At 43.0% G+C, this 26,270-nt stretch overlaps 1 protein-coding gene across 10 annotated transcripts in view; it reads left to right on the forward strand.

Moving 5' to 3' along the window:
* MCC (MCC regulator of WNT signaling pathway) overlaps positions 1–24,786 on the forward strand; it is a 202,077-nt gene extending 177,291 nt beyond the window's left edge. For all 10 annotated transcript variants that reach the window (XM_066988301.1, XM_066988300.1, XM_066988305.1 and 7 more), the window contains 5 exons: positions 137–371; positions 6,377–6,583; positions 10,715–10,812; positions 21,489–21,611; positions 22,653–24,786. In XM_066988301.1, the coding sequence (XP_066844402.1) occupies positions 137–371; positions 6,377–6,583; positions 10,715–10,812; positions 21,489–21,611; positions 22,653–22,833 (844 nt within the window). In that variant the 3' untranslated portion in view covers positions 22,834–24,786. The remainder of the gene's footprint in view (positions 1–136; positions 372–6,376; positions 6,584–10,714; positions 10,813–21,488; positions 21,612–22,652) is intronic.
* Positions 24,787–26,270: the final 1,484 nt, after the last annotated feature.

A 26,270-nucleotide genomic window follows, 5' to 3' on the forward strand; every position in this document is an offset into this window, starting at 1 on the left:
GCATCATCCAGTCCACACTACATGTCCTTTCCGTGAACTTTTAAGTAAAACTCACATGTTCCTGAAGTATTGGGAGAGTGATATAAAAATACAAATTTTGTTCCTAATTTTTAATACTGTTTTTTTCTCTTTCTAGTACTACAAGCTCAACTGCAAGCAGTTGTGATACAGAGTTTACAAAGGAGGATGAGCAGCGGTTGAAGGATTACATCCAACAGTTGAAAAATGACAGGGCAGCAGTGAAACTAACAATGTTGGAGCTGGAGAGTATCCACATTGACCCCCTTAGTTATGACGTTAAACCTCGTGGAGACAGCCAGAGGCTAGACCTGGAAAATGCAGTCTTGATGCAGGAACTTATGGCAATGAAGGTAATTTAATTATGTGCACCAGGCTAACTGCATTGCTGACAATGCCCCTGTGCTACAAAACAAGCTAAGAATGTCACACACATGGGCGGCACTTACAGGGATTGCTGGGTAACAAGGGGTTACTTTGTTGAAGCGAACAATCAGGGCTGAAAATCCAGGAGTCAGAAAGTGACAGAAGGCAGTGCATTAGCAATGACGAGATATGGGTGTTTTGAATTAGGCGAAGACTTCATCCGTGGCTCTGAACTTGGAATGTTCTCCTTGACAAACCAGATGCTCTCTCTAAGAGATATGGCAGTTGAATTGCTTGAGGGTGACCAAAAGCATGATACAGCATTTCCCAAGAGACTGTTCATTATTTCACTTACTTGCATGCAAATGTGCATCTTAAATATTTGTGAACTGAAGCAAAACAAATTCCCTCCTTTTAATATTGCTGTGGGAGGAAGAATGGTCTGTCAAGAAGCTATCATCCGTAGTGCTTTAAGCAGTCACAACTCCAGAGCTGTTCTAGACAGCGTGTTGCAATTAGTAGCTCTGGTTGCAGCTGGAGCAAAGAGTGGAAGTTGTAATGACTAACAGGAACAGAGGTTTTAGGAGAAAACTCCAGTCCTTTTGGCCTGGTTTGCATGCCCAGTTGTAAAGGTGGGATCTAGACAAACTGGTCTTTACTCACCAGGTACACAACTTATAGCACTTTAAACCTGATTTCTATATTGACTTTGTAAATTGAGAGGTGAACTAAAACATAGCATCATATTAAAAGGAGTGTAACCTCATGTCTGCATTTGGAAGTTGTCTGGTTTTGGTTCGGTTCAAGTAAGTTTAATTTCTGCTTGTTGGCAAGTCATATTTTAGTCAACTACTGGCAGTCAACTACTGTGTCAGTTAAGAGTGTCATCTGGGGCAGCAAATCCTAATAGCTTTATAAGTTTCTAAAGCTATAGATTTTTGTTCAGGTCTCTTAGTGCTGGCTTACTGGTGGCATAGTAATGACAATTATATTCTTAGTGGCACTGCCCTTCCATCTACTGACAACATAGTTTTGCAATAATACCTGTGGTATTTGTAGTCAAGAAAAATAGAAACTACCTGATACTAGTCAGAAGTTTTAAAAATCAACAGTGTGAATATATTATGGCCAACAGGAATATATTCCCCATAATGAAAGTTATATGAGTTGTACTGAAAGACATTTGTAGATTATTAGATGTACATTTCAGGCATCACACTTCCTTCTCTTCTTTTGCCTCCAGATCTTCACTGAAACCTCTTGTACACTGTTGTTGCCTCTATTTTTAAACCAATTAGTAAGGGCAGACTGCAAAGTTATCCCTTGTGATTACTGCCCATGCATTCCCCTAACTTGACGAGAACACCCACAGTTCCATATTAATTCTGGCACAGTTTTGAGTGATGGTAATCCTTTAATTCTCTAAACAATCATCTAACTTGCATTTGACGTAAGGTGTCCACCCATAACTTTTGGCTGCACCTAGCACACTGTGTTTTCAATGCAGGAATTTTTTCCAGGAGAAGTCATCTTTCTTCTTGATTGTTTCTGTGCAGTGCATACTGGAATAGATGCACATCTTACACATGTGGCTAGCATCACCTTCAGTCCTTTCAGGCACAGAGAAAATGACAGTAGTGTTCATTGGTTATCATTTGCTGTACTTTGCTGGAATTCACAACTGCAGAAAAATTCTAGATTTCTGAAAAGGATATGGTAAAAACTCAATCTCGTCAAAACTTGAAAAGGAATTGTTAGTAAGTGCTCTCCTTCTACAGAAATTGAAAACTCCCATCTTTCTTCAGCATGTTAAACATTACAAAAAGCATGGAGTCAGAGCTACATTTTGCATGCTTTGGTCCCAAGAGAATGTGTGACCTTATTACCATCCATGGTTGTTGCTTAGGTCTGTGTTACACCTTGCTCATCTCTGTGCCAAGCTGTAGCATAGCTAAATCTATGGGCAGGACTCACAAACTTGTTGGCTTTCAGAGTGTAGTATTTTATCTATTATTTGGAACATGCAGTTTATACAGAATAGTATATGTCTGCTTTCTTCTTTAAGTTGAAGCAGATGTACCCATCTGTGCTTCATCATGTAGCATCTCTTTATCTGTTTCCTTCCTTCCACATTCTTAGCAAAGATGATACAGCTTGATTGAGCTGCTCAAGGATTTGCTGCATTGTTGAGTCTTACGACCTTCTTTGTTCTTGAAGCTTGCATTTGCTTAGCATCTCTGCTGCACCTTCTGTCACCTTCCATTTACAACTCACAGTAAAAACTGATTGCTGCATCAGTTATATTGCTTCATGCATCTATGCTAATGAAGTTCTGATAATGCTTTTACACCAATTGTTCTTTATTACTGATGAAGCAGATCCACAAATGGATAGGTTGGAGCTGGTATCTGGAAGCCTCATATTTTGTTCTGTTCTTCTGTTGCCTCGTTTATTTTTTTAACTGATCCAGAGTCTTAAGACCTAGTGGTCCACTAGTGCTTGTGTAAAATCCAAATCTTTGCTTCAAGCAATAATTAACCATGTTTCCAAATATATTCCTGTATGTGGTTTGTTGTCATTCTGTGGGTCTTATATTGAGGTCAGTTGTTGTTACGCTCCATTTAGCAAGGAGATTACTTCTGATGGGTGTAAATAATTCTTGGTTTGTAGGCTTTCTGCATTTCAAAGTACATATAACCTTTTTAAGAAGACTCAGCTTTCTACACAGATAATTTTTCCTCTTTTGTATACAGGTGATGGTAATATTGCTTTGAGACGACAGTCTACTGTTTGCTGAGAACGTTAAAAATACTTTTGTCCACCTTTGTTACAACATTTAGCACTCTTAGACATGTTTAGAGTAAAATACACTTAACCAGAACACCACTTTTATCAACTCCAATACTTGTTTTTCTTCTGAAAGATTCCACCTTGTGTACAGTGATCCACTTGGCATCCCTGTTCATGAATTCTAGAACTTTTTGCCACATAAGGGCCCTCACAGTTTTATTCTTTTGATGTGACCACATCCAACACAAATTTTAATTTGGAGGATGATGTGGTGTTTCTGATTGTATTGAGTTGGGATGTTTCCTTCTCATTCTAGTTTTCACCCAAATTCAAAACAAGTACAAAATATGCCTAATTCAACGAATTAGTTCTGAAGTGAGTGATTTGTCACTAGAAGCTTGTGAAGTTGCATGGGTTACCCAAGTCATCTTCAATCAACTGGGAGAGTAACAGCTGTCTACCTCCTCCTTCAGTGTTTCATTTTGTACAGGCAACTTTTGCTTCAGGTCCATGCTATGAAGAAGCTGCTATGTTAAACTACACAATAATTCACTAACATCCTGTAATTAAAAACAAAACAAAGCAGGATAGTAGATATGCAAAGGCTATATTGTCATAGAAATGAAATGTTATCTTAGAAAACATATTTTCATAGAACAATTATTATGTATGTAAAGACTAATTAACTCTATAAGTAAACTTGAGTTACTTAAATTTTTCCACATGGAATCTTACAAGTTGCCACCCTGTCTCACAGATTTCAAGTGTCAATACCAGAATCTTCAAGTGTAGTTTTAGTTTTCGATTTCAGCCTTACCATTGCATCCATTTCTGTTCCTTTCAATTCTTCCGCTTTACCCTTTCTTTCTCTTCGCATCTCTTCTTCAAAGTCCCATTGCCTTGAAAGGAGAAAACTAGCAGATGGCGGGTGTTTTGGGAGTTCATATTTCTCTTGTGGCACGATACAAATCTGTGAACTCAGAGTGACTGTGTGATGATCTAAGCTTACTGTCTTCATAAAAGAAGTAGTTAACCCACCATTTGTTCTCAAACTTGTTCTGAGCTAAGATATGTAGTACAAACAAACATCCAGTCTTTAAATAAAAACTCAAATGATGAATAAAATAAGTTCCATAGATCCATTGTTCCAGAGGTTAAATTTTCCTTCTTTCAGAACACTGATGTCCCTTTTTGCTAGGCTGAATTTGCCTAGCTTCAGGTTCTAGTCTTGGAAGACTGTGTCATGTCCCTCCCATGTAGATTGACTGTACCCCTCTGTCAAGAATATTTTCTGCTCACATAAGTGCCAAAATTCTCTGCTTAAATTACTTCTCAGCATTCACTGAACAGGCTAAGTAGATTAATGGCTTTAGAAACAGAGGATTAAGAAGCTAAATGTATATGCTTTAAGTATACCAGACAATCCAGTTAAGTTGCTATAACTAAGTTGCTTCATCATTATTTACATTTTTACTGTTCACAAGGGAAATTAACGTTAAGTTTGCCTAACATTTAAATTTCTGTAAACCACATAGAATGAAAGAGATTGTGTTTCTAACTTTCAATCCACAAACAAGTAGATGAAAAAATGAATGATTTTAAAGCTCATAAAACCTTTCTAAGCCTGAGGGTTTTTAGGATGTCGATCTTATTTTTGCATGGATGGTATTTCTGAACAAGGCAGTGATTACCTTGGCTACAGTATGCTCTCTGTAACTGTACTACACATGTATGCACTGTCTACATTTAAACCAGACAATGAATTTTTGTTAGGAACACGTTTTCTTCTACAGAGAAAATCTATATAGGTCTTGACATTGTTTATATAATCTTCTTTAATAACAGTTATCTTACAAAGAGCATTATTTTTGAAGAATGTGATAAGGCACCTGAGATATTTTTGTGACTAGAATATGTATTTCGTTTTTCAAAAAAAAAAAAGTAGTGATTTGTTTTTAGGCTGGGCATCCAACAAGGAACTTCCTTCTTTCAGAGAACTACAAAGTGAACAAGTTTGTTCTGAGCTGTGTTACTGTATGAAATCAGCATTAACATGTGGGATGGACTAGAGCTTGCCATGACCTGATAATGAGAATGTGATTCTGGCTTTTTTGTTGTTGTTATTTTAAGGGTCTTTTGTATATTTGATAGTGCACTTCATTTATTTATTTATTTAATATAATCTACGTTACATTTTAGGGCTATTTCTCTAAAGGCTTTGTGGAGCTGGGTTTTCATGTGTTCAGAATAACTAGGCGTTCTGTGGAAGAAACTTCTCTGAAGAGTCCTTAAACACAAAGGGCCTTCTTATTCAGAAAGCCTGTTTGTCGCAATTCATGGGAGGTTGGGAGCAAGTGCTGAAAGAAGGGTCACCTCACTCATGCCTTGTTCTTATGCTTTTGCCCAGTCACTGTCAGAGTAGGTGTTAGAGTAGAAGACTCTCCCCGCATAGCAGTTGTGTTATAATGTCAAAAATATCAGAATGGTAGATCGATTGCACACAAGAACTAGCTTTCAGGTTTGAGTTTCCTTTTGTGAGGTACCAGTATCCATTTTCTGTGGATAATATTTATGGAAGAATAATAAAGAGTGCAGTTTTGTGACCATCCAGTTGTATATAGTTGGGATTCTGGCCATCTAGAGAAGGAATATTAAAAATAGATATCTGATGATGATATACTCAGTTGCCCTTTTTAACTAACTTGTTCTAATGCAGACGCTAGTAGTGTGAGGCAGGAATACATGATCTGTGTTTGCTGTCCTAGTCCCTCAAACATATTCCATTGTAATGAGATAAACCAACTCTAATTCTTATGTATCAGTAAAAAACTGGATTCTGTGATTTAGGGAGCTGTTTGATGAGCAGATCAGACACTCCTGTTTTTAGGCAGCATGAAGGGCAAGATAGAACGAAAGAAACTTCAGCAGCTGTGGCAACCCTCTCAGATCCCCGATACTCTAATTCAGGCATCATGTTATATCTGAGACAGACGGAGGAATGAGCTCAGGGTACTCGCTCTTAAAACATAGTGGCCTTCTGACAAATAGGGTGTGCAGTCATAAAAAGCCTTCTGGATGCTGATAGTGTTCTTCACGGAAAAAACACTCAAGTAGGGGAAGTGGAAGAATGCTTTGTTTGATCTTATCTTCTTTTATGTATTTAGTCTCATGAAACATCATGCTGTTTATGTTTTTTCATCAGGAGGAGATGGCAGAGCTCAAGGCGCAGCTTTACCTACTGGAAAAAGAGAAGAAGGCATTGGAATTGAAACTGAGCACTCGAGAGGCCCAAGAACAGGCTTACCTTGTTCACATCGAACACTTGAAGTCTGAAGTGGAAGAACAAAAAGAACAGAGAATGAGGTCTCTCAGCTCAACCAGCAGTGGAAGCAAAGACAAATTGGGCAAGGTCAGGAGTCAAAATAAGTTTCTAAAATCAGCATAAACAAAATTTATTGTGTCCCCCACCTCTCTACAGCAGTCTTTAAGCACGTTAATCATTCTCTTCTGTCTGTATGTTCATGTCTTTTCTCTGTTCTCTGGTAGTTGGTTGTTTTTTTCCATCCTGTGACTTTTGAGAATTACTGTTAAGCCTGGGCTAAAATAAGGTTGTCATTCCGGGGAGGAGTACAACAAAGCCACTGTTGTCAAACTACTGTGGCTAAACGTGTTATGTCTTGCCTGTTGCCACTCACTGGAAACAGATAGTGAAAGAGAGTCTAAATAAAACATGATTACGTCCAAGCCCCAAACATGAAAAATTACAGCACATTTCTATGAAGCAATTAAAGCATTGTAAAGACAGTCTCTTTTTGCAAATCACTGTGTAATGATTCGAGAACTAAAACTTTTTTCCCCTTAGTATAATAAAAAATAAACAGATTTCTGCATTTGCATTAATCACAGAATCACAGAATCGTCTAGGTTGGAAGAGACCTCCAAGATCATCTAGTCCAACCTCTGACCTAACACAAACAAGTCCTCCACTAAACCATATCACTAAGTTCAACATCTAAACATCTCTTAAAGACCTCCAGGGATAGTGACTCAACCACTTCCCTGGGCAGCCCATTCCAATGCCTAACAACCCTTTCAGTAAAGAAGTTCTTCCTAACATCCAACCTAAACCTCCCCTGGCACAACTTTAGCCCATTCCCCCTCGTCCTGTCACCAGGCACATGGGAGAATAGACCAACCCCTACCTCACTAGAGCCTCCTTTAAGGTACCTGTAGAGAGCGATAAGGTCGCCCCTGAGCCTCCTCTTCTCCAGGCTGAACAATCCCAGCTCCCTCAGCCGCTCCTCATAAGACTTGTTCTCCAGACCCCTCACCAGCTTCGTTGCCCTTCTCTGGACTCTCTCGAGCACCTCCATGTCCTTCTTGTAGCGAGGGGCCCAAAACTGAACACAGTACTCGAGGTGCGGCCTCACCAGAGCCGAGTACAGGGGGACAATCACTTCCCTAGCCCTGCTGGCCACACTGCTTCTTATACAAGCCAGGATGCTGTTGGCCTTCTTGGCCACCTGAGCACACTGCTGACTCATATTCAGCCGGCTATCAACCAGCTCCTTCTCTGCCAGGCAGCTTTCCAACCACTCATCTCCCAGCCTGTAGCTCTGCTTGGGGTTGTTGCACCCCAGGTGCAGGACCCGGCACTTGGCCTTGTTGAACTTCATACAGTTGACCTCAGCCCATCGCTCCAGCCTATCCAGATCCTCCTGCAGAGCCTTCCTACCCTCAAGCAGGTCGACGCACGCACCTAACTTGGTGTCATCTGCAAACTTACTGAGGGTGCACTCGATCCCCTCATCCAGATCATCGATAAAGATATTAAAGAGGACCGGCCCCAGCACTGAGCCCTGGGGGACACCACTAGTAACCGGCCTCCAACTGGATTTGGCTCCATTCACCACAACTCTTTGGGCCCGGCTATCCAGCCAGTTTTTAACCCAACAAAGCGTACGCCAGTCCAAGCCATGAGCAGCAAGTTTCTTGAGGAGAATGGTGTGGGAAACGGTATCAAAAGCCTTACCGAAGTCAAGGTAGACCACATCCACAGCCTTTCCCTCATCCACTAAGCGTGTCACTTTGTCATAGAAGGAGATCAGGTTCGTCAAGCAGGACCTACCTTTCATAAACCCATGCTGACTGGGCCTGATCGCCTGGTTGCCCTGCAAGTGCCACGTGATGACACTCAAGATAATCTGCTCCATGAGCTTCCCTGGCACTGAGGTCAAACTAACAGGCCTATAGTTCCCCGGGTATACCCTCCGGCCTTTCTTGTAGATGGGCGTCACATTTGCTAGCCACCAGTCGACTGGGACCTCCCCTGATAGCCAGGACTGCCGATAAATGATGGAAAGCGGCTCAGCCAGCTCCTCCGCCAGTTCTCTCAGTACCCTCGGGTGGATCCCACCCAGCCCTATCAACTTGCGTACAGCCAAGTGCTGTAGCAGGTCACCAACCATTTCCTCGTGGATAGTGAGGGCCACATCCTCCTCCCCATCTCCTTCCACCAGCTCAGGGTACTGGGTATCCAGAGAACAGCTGGTTTTGCCGCTGAAAACTGAGGCAAAGGCGGCATTAAGCACCTCAGCCTTTTCCTCATCCTTTGTAACTAAGTTTCCCCCGCATCCAGTAAAGGATGGAGATTCTCCTTAGTCCTCCTTTTTGTGTTGATGTATTTGTAAAAACATTTTTTGTTATCTGTAACAGCAATAGCCAGATTGAGCTCCAGATGAGCTTTGGCCTTTCTAATTTTGTCCCTGCACAGCCTTGCAACATCCTTATAGTCCTCCTGAGTGGCCTGCCCCCTTTTCCAAAGATCATAAACCCTCTTTTTTCTCCTAAGCTCGAGCCACAACTCTCTGTTCAGCCAGGCCGGTCTTCTTCCATGCCGGCTTGTCTTTGGGCACGTGGGGACAGACCACTCCTGAGCCATTAAGATTTCCTTCTTGAGGAGTGCCCAGCCTTCCTGGACTCCTCTGCCCTTCAGAACCACCTCCCAAGGGACTCTGCCAACCAGTGTCCTGAGCAGCTCAAAGTCAGCCCTCCGGAAGTCCAATACAGTGGTTTTACTGGTCCCCTTCCTGACTTCGCCAAGAATAGAGAACTCAACCATTTCGTGGTCACTCTGCCCAAGACATCTCCCGACCACCACATCTCCCACCAGTCTGTCACTGTTTGTGAGCAGAAAGTCTAGCGGGGCACCTCTCCTGGTAGGCTCTCTAACTAGCTGCGTCAGGAAGCTATCTTCCACGCTCTCCAGAAACCTCCTAGACTGCTTTCTCTGGGCTGTGTTGTGCTTCCAGGATATGTCTGGGAAGTTGAAGTCCCCCACGAGAACGAGCGCTGACAATTTCGCAACTTCTGCCAGCTGCCTGTAGAACTCCTCATCCATCTCCTCATCCTGGTTCGGCATTCTATAACAGACCCCCACCAGGATGCTTGCCTTGTTGGCCTTCCTGCTGATCCTAACCCATAGGGACTCAACCTTATCATTCCCAGCCTCAAGTTCCACAACATCAAAACACTCTCCAATACAGAGAGCCACACCACCACCCCTTCTGTGCTGTCTGTCCCTTCTGAAGAGCCTATAGCCAGACATCGCAGCACTCCAGTCATGAGAGTGGTCCCACCACGTTTCCGTGATGGCAACCAAGTCATAGCCTGCCTGCTGCACGATGGCTTCCAGCTCCTCTTGTTTGTTACCCATGCTGCGTGCATTAGTGCAGATGCACTTCAGTCGGGCCATTGCCTTCTCCCCCAGCCTTGCCATTGTTCCCCCTGGCACAGCTCCAACAAGCCTTATTTCAGCCCCATCCGCCTTCTTACCTAGTTTAAAGCGCTCTCAGTGAGCCCTGCTAGCTCCTGGGCTGGGATCCGTTTTCCCCTTAGAGATAGGGACCCGTCTGCGGCCATCAGGCCGGGTGCTGAGTAAAGCGCCCCATGGTCAAAAAAAAACCAAAATTTCTGTGTTGGCACCAGCCTCTGAGCCACGTGTTAATCAGGTGGGCTTTCCTTGTCCTCTCTGTATCCCTCCCTGCCACTGTAGGGATAGATGAAAACACCACCTGTACTCCTGCTCCATCCACTAACCGTCCCAGTGATAATAATTTGCATGAAGAAGTAGTGATATCTAGAAAAACTTTAATCCTGTTCTTCTAGTGCTTCTAAGTGTGTTTAAAATCCGGAACTAGTGTATAATTGTGCCCTTACTTAACTGTTTCTGGCAAAGCATCATCTACATTCTTTGATTGAAGTGTGCAGTCAAGAGCAATGCGAGGCACCAGTTTATGCACACTATAGCAAAATTTTGCAAATAAGTGAACTGTGGTAGTTTAGGAAACATTAGAAGGATTTGTACAGTGTTAATTTGCTAGTCCATTTCTTGTTATATTGATGTGCTGCTGTATTTTTTTGACACTGATTTTTATTTCACCTCCATTTCAAAAGTAGCTGCGTACATAGAGCTTTATAAGAGTTTCTCCATTAAGATGGTAAGTAAATTCAATGGAGATGATCTTGCCTCATTTCTCAGGAATGCAGCGATGGCACCGCAACACCGTTAACACTAGCTGAGCTGAGACCATACAACGAGAGTGAACTGACTGCTGAACTCACAAATGCACTCAGGCGGTAAGCGTCTTCCCTTACCAGAGACATGACTTGTTCTGCGGGTCTAGGGTGAGATTTCTAGTTCCAAGCCCATACTCTTACCCTCAAGTGTTTCTTAAGATTGATCACAGATTTTTCATGTGAGATGGAAAAGGATCAAAGTTCTTCTAATCTTCCCCTCTCTTTTGCTCTTGTTCTTAACTTGATAAAAGTCCTTCCATGGTGCTCCACTCCATTCCTCTTAAAGTTCTTTAAAATTCAGGTGAGCTTTATCCTTAAGAAACCCTTGAAATAACAGGAAGTTTGTTCCATATTCAGGCAAGAATATGGACACAAACCAGTGACATGACTTGCTTGAAGGCATGCAGAAAACCTTTAATAAAGGTGGAATTTGAATTCTGATCTTTGGCTAAGAAGGTTGTTTGCAGGTTAGAACTTGGGAAGGAGTTACAGGAGTGGGAATTAACAGTGATTTTGATGACTCAGATGCTGCATTTGCCTCCTGAGTATGTAAGGGGAGCCACAATTCAATTACAGAGAACATTGTTGCAAGAAACATTAGCTTTCCAATGAGAGAGAAAATTGATGTCTTGACGAACTGCTGTTATCAATAGCCAGGTTTTAGCCAAAGCTTTCAGTACAGTTACACATTAACTAGATGTTTGTTTGTGCAGCAGTTTTCACTGGACCAACTCTGGTAAACTTCATGACTAATACATTCACTGTTTCAATTGTTGTTTCTGTTACTTCTTCCACCTTATGTAAGACATGGCTATGTAATGTCTAATCAGGTTATTGTATTTTGAACCTGTCCAAAGTGCTATCAAGAATTTTGGCTGGGAAGAGTGTATTTTGCTTTTCTGATGTTTGCTCCCTCTCTGATGGTACAATATTCTCTCAGGCAGCTCTGGTGTTTCAGTCCTGAAGTGCTTTTTTCATAAGTGCAACTTCCAGTGTGCCTCAGGGACACTTAAGCCTGAAAGGCATTACGTAAAAATGTAAGGATCATTACCACTGCAAAATCAATATATCTCATACCATTGGCTTAATAGTCTGGCAGTCACTGAATACTTAGTTTGCTTGATGCAGGAAACAAAATTCTGTGGTTAAAATAATTAAAACTGTCATTTTTGTGTGGGTGGATAAAAACCATCAACAAAGTTACTCGCATAAACATTATTCAGAGCCATGGCCTCCCCCACATCCCCCACACTCCAGTCCAGTCCAGTGGGCAGTTCCACTGGCATTTTCTGTCTTCACACAAACTGTAGCTTTTTCCTGGTCTTGTTATTTCTTCCTGGATTTTGAGAAGATGCCAGTGACCTTAGTAGAAACTCGAGTAAAGTCATGAAATGTGGTTTGCTGACAACACAGAGGAAAAAAATTGCTTTTTCTACTATGCCTTAAGTTGATTAGCATGGATTTCCAGCCAGGGGCCTAGCAAGTACAGTTTGTCAGGCAGAAATGGGGAAGAAAAATAATCGGATTAAACTGTACATAAATTTTGGAGTGAAGGCTCTCTGTGTAATGGAAATATGACTGTACTAAATGTGATTGCTACTGCCAGTGGGGCTCAAGCACAGTTTCCGTGAGCTGTATGGACAGGGTATTTTTCTCCCTAATCAGTGTGCCAGCCAAGACAGCCTGAATGCTTAGTCTCCTTATCCTGAAGTCTTCTGCCTGGAAATGGTTAGAAAGTCTGTCTAGCACGTTAGAAAAACATACTGGAACTTGTTTAGCAACGGCTATGCTAAAAAATACCAGTAATTCCTAACTGTGGTACTGGCATTAAATGGGAGCCTCAGATGCAATGAAATTTATACCCTCGTGGATTCACAGAAGAGTTTTCAAAGTAATTGAAATATATTTTCTTCTGTGCTACAACAACACAAAACGGCCTGAGGTGAGTGGAATCTGTAGGGAGAGGTGGATTTAACTCTTTGCCAGTTCCTCAGTGCCCTTCTTGCCTGCATGGGAAAACACGTGCTGACACTGCTTGTGAACCAGGAGGTCCTGTTGGCTCCCCCTTGGACCCTCCCACCACCAAAGAACTAGGACCAGAATTAAAAATGAAAAAAATACGTTGCACAGTGACTGTGTTTTGGTGGGTGGCAGGAGGAAGATGTGAAACAAGTGAATACTTGCACACTGAGTCTGCAGTCTAGAGGCAACATTTAAATGCAAATGGAGTATTTCGGTACTGGTTGTAATTAGTGGACGAAACCAGCCATTGAGCCTATCTGCTGTTCCCGCAGGCAGCAGACACTGGTGCAGGGGACAGCCAGCAGCTGCAAGGTGAGGAGACTTGGACTTGGCGATTCAAAAATCCATTTGCTTTTGATTCTGTCTCTCTGAGAGGGAATGTGATATCAATCAGCAGCCCTGCTTGCTACCCCTCTCCCCATCCTGTCCTCACAGAGACAACAGCTCTGGCAGCCCCCCCCCCCACTGCTGCTTTCCCATTCTGTCCTTCTGTTGCTGCAGAGCTGTCAGGTTCTTCTGAGTTAATTGAAATAGAGTGAAACCCAAATAAAACAGCAGGATTCAGTTATGGTTTGGATTTTAGTGTAGTTGGGAAGCATTTGTACGTTTGTAGTCTGCAAACAGCTTTGCAGCAGAACAGTTTTGTCTGCAGAAGTAGCCTATCTTCTCTCTGCAGACCTGGACTTTCTCTTAAATCTGGAATCCAACAATGTGTCTTGAAACTCCCTGAGTTTCCACTGGTCGTGCCCATCAGCAGAAATTCAAGGCAGGAGCACTTCTTCCTTTATTGTTTCCTAACGCATTTGTTGCAGTAGGACTCAGGATTTCCCAGAGCAGTGTTTAGCATCAAAACCCATCCTATGGGCTTTCCACAGAAATGGCTTTTGTTATCCATGACCACCATGTTAACTAGTAGAAATCCAAGTTACCTGCAAGTTCCTTATTGTAAAAGTTACATCTGGGTGACCAAGGCAGTGGCATCGCAGGCTTGGTCCGCTAGTTTAGAGACAGGGTCTGTTCCAGCCAAGAGTAAATACTTTCTGCCAGACTTTAGCAATTTTGTTTTTCCTCCTCTCCTTTCTTGGTGGAATGATGGAATGTGTCAATGGACATGAAGCCTCTAAATACCATTCTCTTGAGCTTAACACATCCATAAACAAGCTTGTTGGCAGGAAATACTTTATTCTTGGGAAAGCTAAGTGTATTCCCAGCAGCCTTATGGCCTGGCATTGATGCACAAGTGATTGTGCCAGAGGCCAGTTTTATGAGAGAGGATCTGGTCTGAGTGCCCCAAAGACAGTCTCTGAGGAAGACCCTAAAATTACATGTTCCTCGCTGGCGTGTTCTGCTCTGCTGCAGGAGGGGAAAGGAGCACTGAGGATTACTTGTGTGAGCTGTTAACTTAGTGAGCACATACATGGTTGTAAATGCGTTAGATACGGCAGGAAGGAGGCAGTAAGAAAATTTCCAGAAGGGAAATTGCTTTAGCAGGGCGATAACAATGGTGAGGCAACTAATTTTTTTTTCTTTTCCAAACTAAGTTTGCTCATTCTGTGAAAAATGGCCAAGCTGGCAAGACTGAAACTTCTCCCTCTCCCCAAGCCTTGGTAGGAATGCTGTAGCTGTTGAAGTCCTCCTGCAGCCTCACATTGCGTTGCCAGTTTCTGATAGCTTTTCTTTCTGCACAGGGTTGTATTTTCTGTATGTATTTAAAGATTTATAGGATATTTGGGCAGGAAGGGTGGTGACGATCATGGCAGACAAAACACACTATAGCCAGTGTGACTGTTCAGACCCCAGCTGAGTAATCAGTGGGCACAAAATGATGATCTCAGGGCTGTGCACGGTTACACGAATTATCTCAGTCTAGATGTGATTCAGTATCTACCTCGCAAAAGGGTGACTTTCCATTTGGCAACACAACAAGCAGTACATTTACCATCCCTTGAGGACTTGTGAACACAGAGAAGCTGTTAAGTGATGCTGTTAATTGGAAAGTCACCATGTAGAGGGAAAGGGGGAGCAATCAGTAGGACTGGCAAACAGTTTTCTCTCCCTTCCTCTCTCCCCCTTCCTCCCCCCATAGAACTGTTGCACTGCCTCTCTGGAACTGGAAACTGTAGGTATTTCCAGTAGGACATAGAAAATTTGTCTTACTGCAGTAGCTTCTGTGTGGTCTACCATGACACAGTGGTGTTCCTAGTAGTCTTAGGGCCTTATGTCTGTACAAAGACCCCAGCCCAGTGTTGCACCAACCTTCTTGTTTTGGGAGAGCAAACATTTCAACAGCAAGCTGCGCCAAAGCATTGCAGTGACTGTGTCCTGGCATGGTGTCTGTCAGAGTTTTCAGGGGACACCCTTATTTTCATGACAGCAGGGTCCAGTAGTAGGTGGAAGCGTCTCTGAAATTCAGGCTCATCTTGACCATCAGTGAGTCTAGCTCTTGGAAATGAAAAGAGGAACACCTAAAACACATCCTATTGTAATAATTCAGATTGAAAACGACTCTTAACAGTTGAGGCAGTAAAATCCTCTTTCTTCCTTGCCAAAATACAGCGTGAGCCTACAGTGGATAAAAGGGAAGGGATGGGGGGGTCTATGCAGGAGCTACTGATAAGTTTTTCCAGTGCATCACCTGCTGCTTTTTTTTAATATATATATATATATATATTTGCTTATTCCTAGGCTTGCATTGCATGCCCACTAAATTGGGAGATGCGGAACTGTGAAATGTTTGAAAGCCAGACACTGGCATGGATTGCAGTCACTGCAAATTTCAAGGATCTCTGTCTGTTTTATGACTGTGCAGTCTCCTGTTGTGGTTTCCCTTGGCTGCCTGAAGGGCTCAGGGGGCACTGCATGCCTGTGGAAATTCCCCCAGAGAACCCCACTGGGAGGGCTCTTGCAAGAAGAGAAATGACTCACGGTGATAGAAGAGAGACTCCTCTGAAGCACCCTGGGTAGCTATTATTCCTGCGTGCATCACAGATAACTGTCATTTTTCTTTTTCTGTGTTATTGACATGGAATAAGTAGTTCTCCTTACCACTGAGTGGTTATCTGAGCTGCTGTGCACTCCAATACCATTGTCACAGGGAGCTCCAAATACTTCCAGGCCTGGAAAGCCTCCAGGCTGGGCTGGCAGAGACAGTGAGGCTGGAGCACGGAGCACGGCAGGCACACTGCTGCCTCCCCCAGGCCCGTCCTCCCTTTTTGCTGCTGCTCTGTTTTTTTCCAGCATTGCACCTGGCCTGGTACCCACTGGCTCCTGAGACCCACTCTAAGCGCCTGGCAAAAAAAAAAATAAAAAAAGCCGTGCAGTGTCTTGCACCAGCAAAGTATGTTTTAAAGCATCCACCGTCTTCTGGGTGGTCAGAGCAGCGTACTTCACGGGCAGCAGGCAGCACGGGCGTTCTCAGGTCTGCCAGTGCCCGGGGGGTGAGGCAGGAAGGCACAGCATGTGAAGAGGGCAATTTTAACACTCTTCTGGCATCTGTGCAGTGTTGTTTTGTTGCTTCTTAAAGAACACAAAAAATGTGTTATATATTAGTTGCTTTCCTTAGCAGGCCAACCCAAACCAGAGAGAGAAGCGTGCTTTCGAATTGGCTTGAGGGTTCTGCATGCAAGTCTGACATAAGATGTTAGTTTAAACTAACATCTGAGGAAAACTAACTGGTGATGAAAGGAGAGGAATTTATCTGCATTCCTTTTGAATGTCCAGCTGTGATCTCCTGAGAAAAGAGGAGCCAAATGCCTAGAAAAAATAATTACGTGTCACCCTGTTCAGCTGGAACGGGAAAAGGCAGAGGGGGAAGTGAGGGAGCATGCCAGGTTTTAAACCGCAAGAGGAGGGTGTTGGGAAAGGGCTAGGAGCGAAGCGAGGGGCCGGGCGGTGCGTGCCTGCCCTTCGGTGTGGGCTCCTGGCCAGGGGTCATGCTGAAGGTGCTCCCCCTGACAGGGGCTGGGGGGCTGTGCTTGTCACAGGCAATGCTTCCTGTGGGGGAAAGGATGCTCCTAGGGATGTTGAGAGGTAGGATCATCGGCCCCGAATGCCCCTGACTCCTCTGCCCCGTTCTTACCTCCTGATACAGGGAGAGCTTGTTATTCCTCTTTTGCTCCGGGTTTGGCAAGAGCTATAGGTGCTCTTGATGCCAGGGCAGAGGGGTGATAGCTTGTGCGTTCACCAGGAGGGGAGTTAGCTGGGTATACTCCAAGCGAAGGGCAGGAAAATCATCTTTCTGCACGCCAGGGGAGAGCAGCTTCCTATTTGCAACATCGGGGAATTCTGGATGAGATGAGCAAGGGCAGGAAAATCTGCCTGGGAAGGTTTCTGGCATGTAAAACCCGAACATGTCTCGAAAAGCCCAGACAGGAGGGAAAACACAGGGTACTCAAGACCTTGCTTACATTTTGCTGGTCCGTACATGGTGTCATTGTATGGGGGCCAAACTGACAGAAATGTGCCCTGTGTTATATAATTTCCTGCATGGCTCTGGCAGGGTTCCACCTTCTGTGCAGTGGTAGCCTTGAAACCAGAGAAAATGCTAGGCCCTGTCAGCTCGCCTTTCTATTAAAACCGTCCCCTAAGCCTGAAACAAAAACCCCTTGAAAACTGTTTAACAACTGTCCACTGAATGTTTTGATTGTGAAAATGTAAAACAAAAGTCTTTGTTACCAGAATGTTACACATTTACTGAGCATACTGGTTGTAGTGGATGTCAGAGTAGGCTCTAGGCCTCCGAAGACATTTATTCTGAGTTTTTCCTTGGAAACTGTAGTCAGGGATTTCCCTCGCTGACTTCTTGAGTGCCCTGCAGCAGAGTCCTTCTGCTGGAGGTGAAGCAAACCGTACTCTCGGATCACGAGTCTGTTCCCTCTTCTGGGAACCCGTGCTCGTCTTCTCTGTGCACGAGGTGCTGAGGCTGTGCTTCCTGCACCTCCCGTTGCAGCAGCCCGTTGGAAGAGGAGCTGGTGAGAGAAAGCAAGGCTGACTTCTGCAGTCCAGTTGACTTGTGAGTTGGGAGATCACATAGCAATAGTGTTCTCCTAAAAATATTTGCCTCTCCTCTCCTCTCATTAAAATACACCCAGGATCCGTCCTTTTCTGTTTACAGCCCAGGGGCGTGAAAGCAGCGTGAGGTATGAGTTTGACATGCAGGCTGCTTCACTGCTTTGCTCCCCAGACTGGCAGGCTGTCTGCCTGTGGTCGCACCAAATGCAGCTCCTTCCCTGGTTCACAGGTTTGACACTGCCTCATCCTGGAAAGATGCTGCCTATGACTAAGACTATTGTTTTAAAATATGCTGTTTTATTAAGCCCGTGGAGGCTGATTCCTCATATCCTACTGATTTACAATAGCAATCAGGACAGTGAAGTGGTGCTAGAAATCCCATGAAGATAGCTAACTGTAATGCATTAAAGGAATACAAAAGAGCACCTCAGGATTCATTATCGCTAGCTTTTGCTGCCAGACTAGAGAATCAGCTCTAGAAAGACACAATTAAGGACAATTCTCTGTCCAAACAGAACTAATTAGTGTTAGAAATGAAGTGAGAAGAGTTAGCATTATGAGGCATAGATTTTTATGAAGGACAGGGCATTTGCAGACCCACTAGAGAGGTACAGCTCTGAGGTCTCTAATCTGCTACTAAAATAGAAGGCACAGCCCTGTGGGAAAAAACCTTAAGTGTTTATGCAAGTAATAGCCATTAAGCAGGTATATAGGCATCCCCATTTTCCAGGCTAAAACAAATTATTTACTGCTCCTTTGCTGTTGCTGCTGTGTCTCTCTACCGAGGTGATACTTCTGCTGTGAAATGACACTTTAAGTAAAAATATTTGGACAGTCATGTTTTAAATCAGGAACAGTAAGCATAGCAGTAAATCCCTATGTCTTGTTTGTGCAAGATTTTGGGGCATTTCAGTGCACGCAACCAAGCTGCCCATTGCTTTCGTGTGAGCTAGTGCTCTTCCCACTGACCTCAAGAGAAGGCAGCAGATCTGTCTGGATCCTGTCACTGCACGTCAGGGAATACACGTGTCCTGGTGGTGTAAATCTGTGTTTGAGGCACCCAGGTTTGAAGCACTGCCCTCTGTTACTATTTAGGTGGATGGTTCAGACCCGGCCTCTGAATGTTGTAGAACCAGCCCAATGAGTTCGGGCTGAGCACAACTGGCTGGGAGGCAGGGGTGCAGGAACAGGCAGAGGCTTATGTCATGCCTCTATCAGGCAGCAGTCACCTTAGCAGCCAAACTTCATCATGCGTGAAAAGCTCCTCCAGGTCTTTCCACTGTGTTCATTTTCCAGGCAGCTTTTGTTACAGAAGGTGTGTTGCGGACCTGAGCTACAATAAATACACTGTGGCTCTGCAGGGTTGTTTCCCACGGGACTGCGCACGGTGTTTTCACAGCTATGCCTTTCTCACACACTGTGTTGCATCGACTAACAACAATTTTTAGTTTCCTTCTCTCCCCATCCAAGTACGTTTTTTCCATTGCTGCACACACTAGGTCGCAGTGCAAGGCACCAGCGCCCCTGGCTGCAAGTCCTTTGGAGCAGACAAGCACCAAACCTACATCACGCTTATCCACGTGTTACCATGTGCCACACACACATGAGCTAGCAGCTCTGACCTCTGGTGGGTCTGATCTTATTTGTCTTCTACTGCAAGTAAAGGCTGGATTTTTTTAGTTTCTGTTTTCTTTGCAGAGCGTAAATTTCCAGTGTAGACAGTGCTGAGTCAATCTATCAGCTGAGATAGAACGTAAAGACATGAAATTTATACTTGAGGTGGGAGGTGGTGAGCTTTTAACCCCCGAGGAAAAAGATGGAGTAATTTGAAAATTGCGCGTGTTACTTCGGGGAAAGGACGTGTAAAGAATATTGATGGTTCTTCACCAACAAGGCCTCTCTTTAATTCGCCCGGTAAGGCAGCGTCTGCAGTGCGCCGGGATATTTCCCCGGCTTTCTGTGTCAAAGCCCCTCTGTTGCTGGAGCGGAGGCGGTGAAATGTGCCTCACCTCGTGCTCTGCCTGTGTCTCCTGGTGAAAGGCTGCCACGGCACGGCCAGCCTCGGCACTGCGGGCTGCCGAGCAGGGACCCGGGCTTGCCGTGCTCCGGGGCAGCTAGCACGGGAGGGAGGGTTGTGAACTCCTGCCCAGCGCTGGGACATGCTCCAGCAGTGAGGTGTCCGCAAGCCAGAGCGCTCCCCAGCAGCGTCCCGACGAGCCTCCTGGGTTTTCAAAGCGACCACCATCGGTGCAGTGCCTTGGTGTTGCAATTTTCCACCCCGTTCCCACAAGACTCATGATGCTCATGCGGGAGCTTGTGGTCACCGTGTTACTGAGATGAAATCCAGTTTACTCATTGAGCAACAGTGCAACAAAAACAGGAGGGAAAAGCAAATCACTGCAAAGCGTTCAGGGCAGTAAAGCACAGATGGATGTCTCCATACATGCAAAGTTCCCAAGTGTAAGGTTTGGCATTACAAAATCTAGCTTTTCTCCCAGTTTACCCCAGCTCTCTGTCACTCGTCACTGTTGTTCCCCTCCCGTGCCCCTCTCCCCCCACACTTTTTTTTCCCCTTTTAATCCGAGCTTTTCTCTGGGCTGCCTACACCCTGAGGACAAGTTTCAGAGAAAGGCTCCTTGGTCTCTGCACCAGCACCTGGGAGAAGAGGTGGGGAGGCCCCAGGTCTGTGCAGAAGCGCATGTGGGCAGCCAGACCTCAGCTCTGCTTCAGGGAGCTCCGCAGGAGGAAGCTCCTGCCTCATCCTGCCTGCGCTGGGAAGTTTTTACAGCCAGCTCAAACCCCACGCTCCCACACTGACCCCTGTCTAGAACTTCTGTGTTGTTCACATGGTTTTTTTGCTTGTAGAGGTAGGATATTTTATATTTTACTTCCATTTTGGCACAATTCTTATAATTAGTTTTCAGTTGTAATTTGTAGGTATTTTAAGTGATGGTAATTAATTATATTGTATTGGTATTTTAAACGTTGCTACTGTAGTTTAGAAGACACCTGTGCTCTTTGTTTTGTATTTCTTGTGGTTGCCCTTTTCTGTCTATTCTTCCCTCTCTTGTTCTCATCTTTCTCTGTTTCCTACTGCCATATGGACTGGACTTGTTGGATCCTGAAGAACCCAGTGATCTACTGTAATATGGAGTGTAGTTTAGATTTCTTGGGTAAATTGGAGATTGTGACTGAAATCAATGGGATTGCTCTCCACCTATAGTAGTTTCTAAATGAAAAGAGATTCAGTAAATTACATTTAAGAGTAATTCTTCTAATTTTTATTACAACTCCTATGTGATTACCACCATGCTTGATTTCTCTTCATAGTTTCCTTTGTTACCTAATTCAAGATATAGAAGGTGGCATGTTCCAGATATACTTAAATAAAAATATATCTTTGTGATTATTTGTTAGGGCGATTTGGTACATAGAGGGACATGATCCAACAGAGAGTTTGTTTTCTATTTTGTCTGCTGCACCTCTGAGCCCTATATTCTAAAATGGTGAATTGTATAAAATCAGTCTTTGGAAAAGTTTAACAGAAGAACTACCTCCTGCATTGTCCAGGTAGTATTAAAGAAAATATTTTCAGCCTGTAAATACAACATAGGAGGAAACTTGATTACCACTCCTGCTTTTGTAAGCTGAAGTGTTATTTCTGTTTTGAAAATAGTTTTCTCTCTCTTTTTCTCCTGATTCAGGGAGAAGAAACTGAAAGCTAGAGTGCAAGACCTAGTGAGTGCTTTGGAGAGACTCACAAAGAGCAGTGAAATCAGACATCAGCAGTCTGCAGAATTCGTTAATGACCTGAAGAGGGCAAACAGGTAAAAGGATCTACCAGCAGATGGATGCACCATTGATTTTTTTTGCCATGTTCTCATAACACACTGTACTCTTCCCCCTGCCATAATGCCCAGTTTCTAGATGCTTGCATTCACACAAGTTGAATCCTAAAGGATAGACATGAGGGAGATATAAACCTCCCTTGTAGGATGCTGAAAACTACATAGCTAAAAGCAGGGTGGGGAAAATAAATAGGTTAATCTTAACTGAGTTACTAGTAAATTTATTATTATCAAAACAAACAAAAACCTAAATCCTTCCATTTAGTCAGATTTATTAATTTGTTATTTTGTTTAAATTTGCTCCTTTTTCTCTGGTTCTGGCCTCCTTATTAATAAACTGGCTTCAATAGTCACACTTACACAGCTTAGTCAGCAGGTCTGGATGAACTGAGAATATGATGGACTGTACCTGCCTTTCCTGCAAGTTCACAGTGTAATTTTCATTAGTAAATTACACTTAGTAGAGAAGGCCCTTGTGGTAAGAAAGAGCACCCATCGCAAGCTTCCCTGCTGAATCAAGGTGGAGGCATACAAGATACTTAGCAGCTGACAAATTAGCACAAGATGCCATAGACATAATGTTAGTTTTTAAATGCGCCTGTTTACTCGGTGCTGGGTTTTTGTAAGCAGGTTCTGGCCACAAGAGAATCCTTCTGTAAAGCATTACATGTTTAATGTGAAGCACACACTGAGTCTCAAACAGTGCTCTGCGTGGTCATCACAAGCAACCGTTAGCCAGCACTTTGAACCATGTTTAAGGATGTTTTCAGTAACTGGTAAGAGTGTGTGCTTGACCAAAAACAATACAGAGGTTAGCAGATCCAGATCTATCCAGATCTGGATCAGTGAGGTTTGAATCAAATGAGTTTTAAGGCTACATCACTTTTAGGAAGAGGATCAGTATCAAATCCTGTAGTTCCCTGAAGGTGGTAGGGTGGTTTTTTTTAGGTTAGGTTTTGTTTTGTTTTCACTTGCTGTGAGCAAGCTTTTTTGAATAACCTTGTATTTTATTTCTAACAGCAACTTGGTAGCAGCTTATGAAAAAGCAAAGAAAAAGCATCAAAATAAGCTGAAGAAACTGGAATCGCAAATGATGGCCATGGTGGAGAGACATGAAACACAAGTAAGGATGCTGAAACAAAGAATAGCTTTACTAGAAGAAGAGAACTCGAGACCACACACCAATGAAACTTCACTTTAAGTGCATCTTTTTCAAAGATGCGTAGTGCCATTACAAATTTCTCTTTTGGAGGCTGGCTTTTAGGTTGCTTGTATGCTAGAATATCTGACTGTCAACACAGTTTAGCACCATCTCTTAGATCTCAGCTGTCCAGCCAGGAGTTATGGGGATAATCTAAACATTAACTAATGACTGTTTAATAATGTAAAATGGCAGTGCCTGAATTATCGTGCTATGATTATGTACATTGTCTGTCATTATGTCTATACTTATACATGTTCTTCTCCATTTTATGTCCTACGGATGACAGTGTCACATAACAAAATACTTCGTTAATAGATTTTAGTTTGAGCAGGTCAGAGATAATTTGAGTTTTCCTGATTCCTGAGTCCCTCCGCACAGAGCTGTGTATTGCATCCTCTGAACACACTGCTGTGGATAATGACCCGGACAGGCAGCTGCAGAGCAAGGAGCCAGCAGGCCGGTTTGCTCTTTGCACCATGGCTGCAGTACTGTTGCTCCCAGTGCAGATCAGGTAGGAAAACTGCTGTTGATTTGGGGAGGGAAAACAAAAAAAAACTAATCAACTAATGGCATCTCTTCAAAGGATGGTACAGTTCCTAGGAGTCATCTGCGAGAGGACTAAAGGCTGTAAGTTTTACCATGCCAGGTAGACAGTCTATGCCCAAGGGTGGTTAAGAAATCACAAGCCATCTCCTGGTATTTATATTGCATGGTGTTTGCGGTTATTTTGTGAAAATTGAGTTACCTTGTCAGTACATTATAGCCAAGGTTTTCTTTAAGAGGCTGGGCCATCTCTGTTACCTATAGAGCCTTTAGTACATCCTTCTACAATCACAAAGTAGAATGTCATCTTTTTATACTTGTGACCAAAAAAGGTACTTACTAGGAATGTACCTGTTTAGTATTGAATAAATATGCACAAAACTATAAATGTGTAGGTGTGTGGATATACAGCCACAAGCAGAATGTGAATGATGTCTTCATACAGCTTTGTAAGGTTAACTTTTGTTTTACTGTTGTTTTGTTTAAGTCACATCATGCTAATGCGTTATCAAAGTGAATGAATGGAAAAATACTGGCCTATTCTGGCAATGAATGTTAAGTGAAGCATGGGGATCAGGTTGATTTCTCTAGGGAGCAGATGGAGACTGCCCTAGTACCTGTTTCAGACAGACATTAGTTCTTCTTGACTGAGTGCATAAAACAGTTTCCATGTTTAAGTCTGGTTCTAGTTTAGCCAAACTGGACTCCGTTAACTTTGTTAGCCTGTTGCTGTTACTCCTCGATTTTGCATTTTTCAAGCTGTGTTCTCTCCAGTGACTCCGACTTGAGGAGCTGTCTATCATTTTTGCTTTACCTGCTGAGTTGCATCTCAAGTTTTATTATAGTGTATTTAGAATTATAACATCTCTCATTTAGTCCTACAATTTCTAGTACAAGCAAAATATTTTTAGAGGACTTGAACTGGTTTTGTCTAGTAGAGGTTAAGGCCCGGCAGCCAAAACAGTTGTGAGACTTTGCGTTCAGAATATGGCACTGTTGTCAGCGGTTGGTTACAACTGGCCCTGAAGCAGTTTGTGTTCATGACTTCTCGATTTTATTGCTGACATTTTATTTCACTTACTGACACGTAAGACCAGGAAATTCCGAAAGCATGTTGAAGAAAAGTTCTGTTCTACCGTTGCTGCCGTTTTCTTCTTTCCTTAGGGTACTAGTTATTTCATACTTTTCTAGAGTCTGATGCATCAGCTACAAAGCCAGCATCATATGTGATTGTTTGCAATAGCACATTAAAACAATGCTGATTTCAAAATTAAGTTGGTGGCGATGCCTTGGGATTGATTTTGGTCGGTCTTCTTTGTCAAGTGATTTGTACTTAATTTATAATGCAAATGGAAATTTTTGAGACCCTACTGTTGAGGGAATAAATACATTGATTTCGTATTGTCACTGGTTTTGCTAAATGTCCATGGTGTTTCTCTTCTTGGTCAACAAGTTTCTCACCGACAGGAATGTGAGTTTTTGCCGTGTTTCAGTGGTAGCTGATCACGCTTATTTCTGAAGAAGCATTCTGAAGAGCAGTGGATCTTTTCATGTGGCAGAAGTGCACTTACACTTCTGTCTTCTTGTATCTAAAGCACCCATCTAACCTGAGGTCATCTCACACTGTCACTGTGAAATAACTGTCACTTAAGATAGCTGGAAACCGCTCTTACACCGCCTTTCCTCAGGCTCCATTTTTTTCTATTCCATAGTACCTGAAGAAGCTGTTAAGTTCACAGAACACAATAAAACTTAAAGCATTTGAACTGAAACCTCTCTTTATAGAGAAGGTGTGCATTAGGAAAGCATAAAATGCCCCTTGGTTAGAAGCACAGGAAGTTGCAGTGCCCCTCTGTGTCTTTCTAAGGCCTCATGATTTGCTGGTTCTGCACAACTGAATGTTTCTTTACTACATTCTCCATGTATGTCCCATGCCCACTGTGCTCTAAAAGTGTTCTAGAATAATTTATAAACAATAACCACATGTAAGTCACTTTCCCTTTCTTCCCATAGGACTCACAGAAAAAGAGACTGGTGTCATACAGCCCCAACAGTAGCTATTATTTGCCAAAACACGTTACTTTGCCTGAGCAAGCAGCTACCGCTTTTATTGGTTGGCATGCTGGAAAAGGCCAATGGGGGAAGTGGCAGAAGTGCTACTGGTGTAGCGGGAACTGTTTCATATCACCATTGGCTGTAGTTCCAGTGTACTGGCTGAAATATCACCAATCCTGAGACTAAATACCAAAACACAAATTCCTGTTACATACCTGTTTGAAACACAAGTACACCAGCCTAGAGCCAGACGTGTATTACCTGTACGCCACTGATGCAAATTACCTTGAGTCACAGCAACTTCACTCAACTGTTGCAGAAGTAATAACTGTGCATAGCAAGAAAAACAGATTCTCTTGGCAAGAACCACAGAAGTTGTTCACTCAATTAATTAATCTTAGGGTATCTTTTTTACTTTCTAAATTGCTAGAGTGCATGAAATTTTGTATTTCAGTGTGTTCACAAAGTAGTACTTTTTTTTCCTAATTAAACATATAAATCTTCACCAGCTTGACTGCACTGTTAGCTATTGCAAAGCACATGTAAGTTTGCATTAATGTCAGTATTGTTCTCCTGTTTCTATTAGGACTTTCTCATTTGAAACCTCATTTAATACTGTACCATACATTGTAATTTTAGATCCTTCTCACCTTACTGAATTAGCTTTAAATGCGTTGGTTTTTAGTCTCCTAGCTGCTGTAAAATAGCTATTTTGTGTTTATTTGATATAGAATTGTAAAAACTGCATTTATTTATACAGAGACATTTATAATACTTATTTTACAAATGTTCTTATATTCTGAATAAATTTCTAATGCTGTTTCTTTTCCTTGGGG

This window comes from Anser cygnoides, chromosome Z (genome assembly GCF_040182565.1).
Source record: "Anser cygnoides isolate HZ-2024a breed goose chromosome Z, Taihu_goose_T2T_genome, whole genome shotgun sequence".
In the NCBI taxonomy this organism is placed as follows: Eukaryota; Metazoa; Chordata; class Aves; order Anseriformes; family Anatidae; genus Anser; species Anser cygnoides.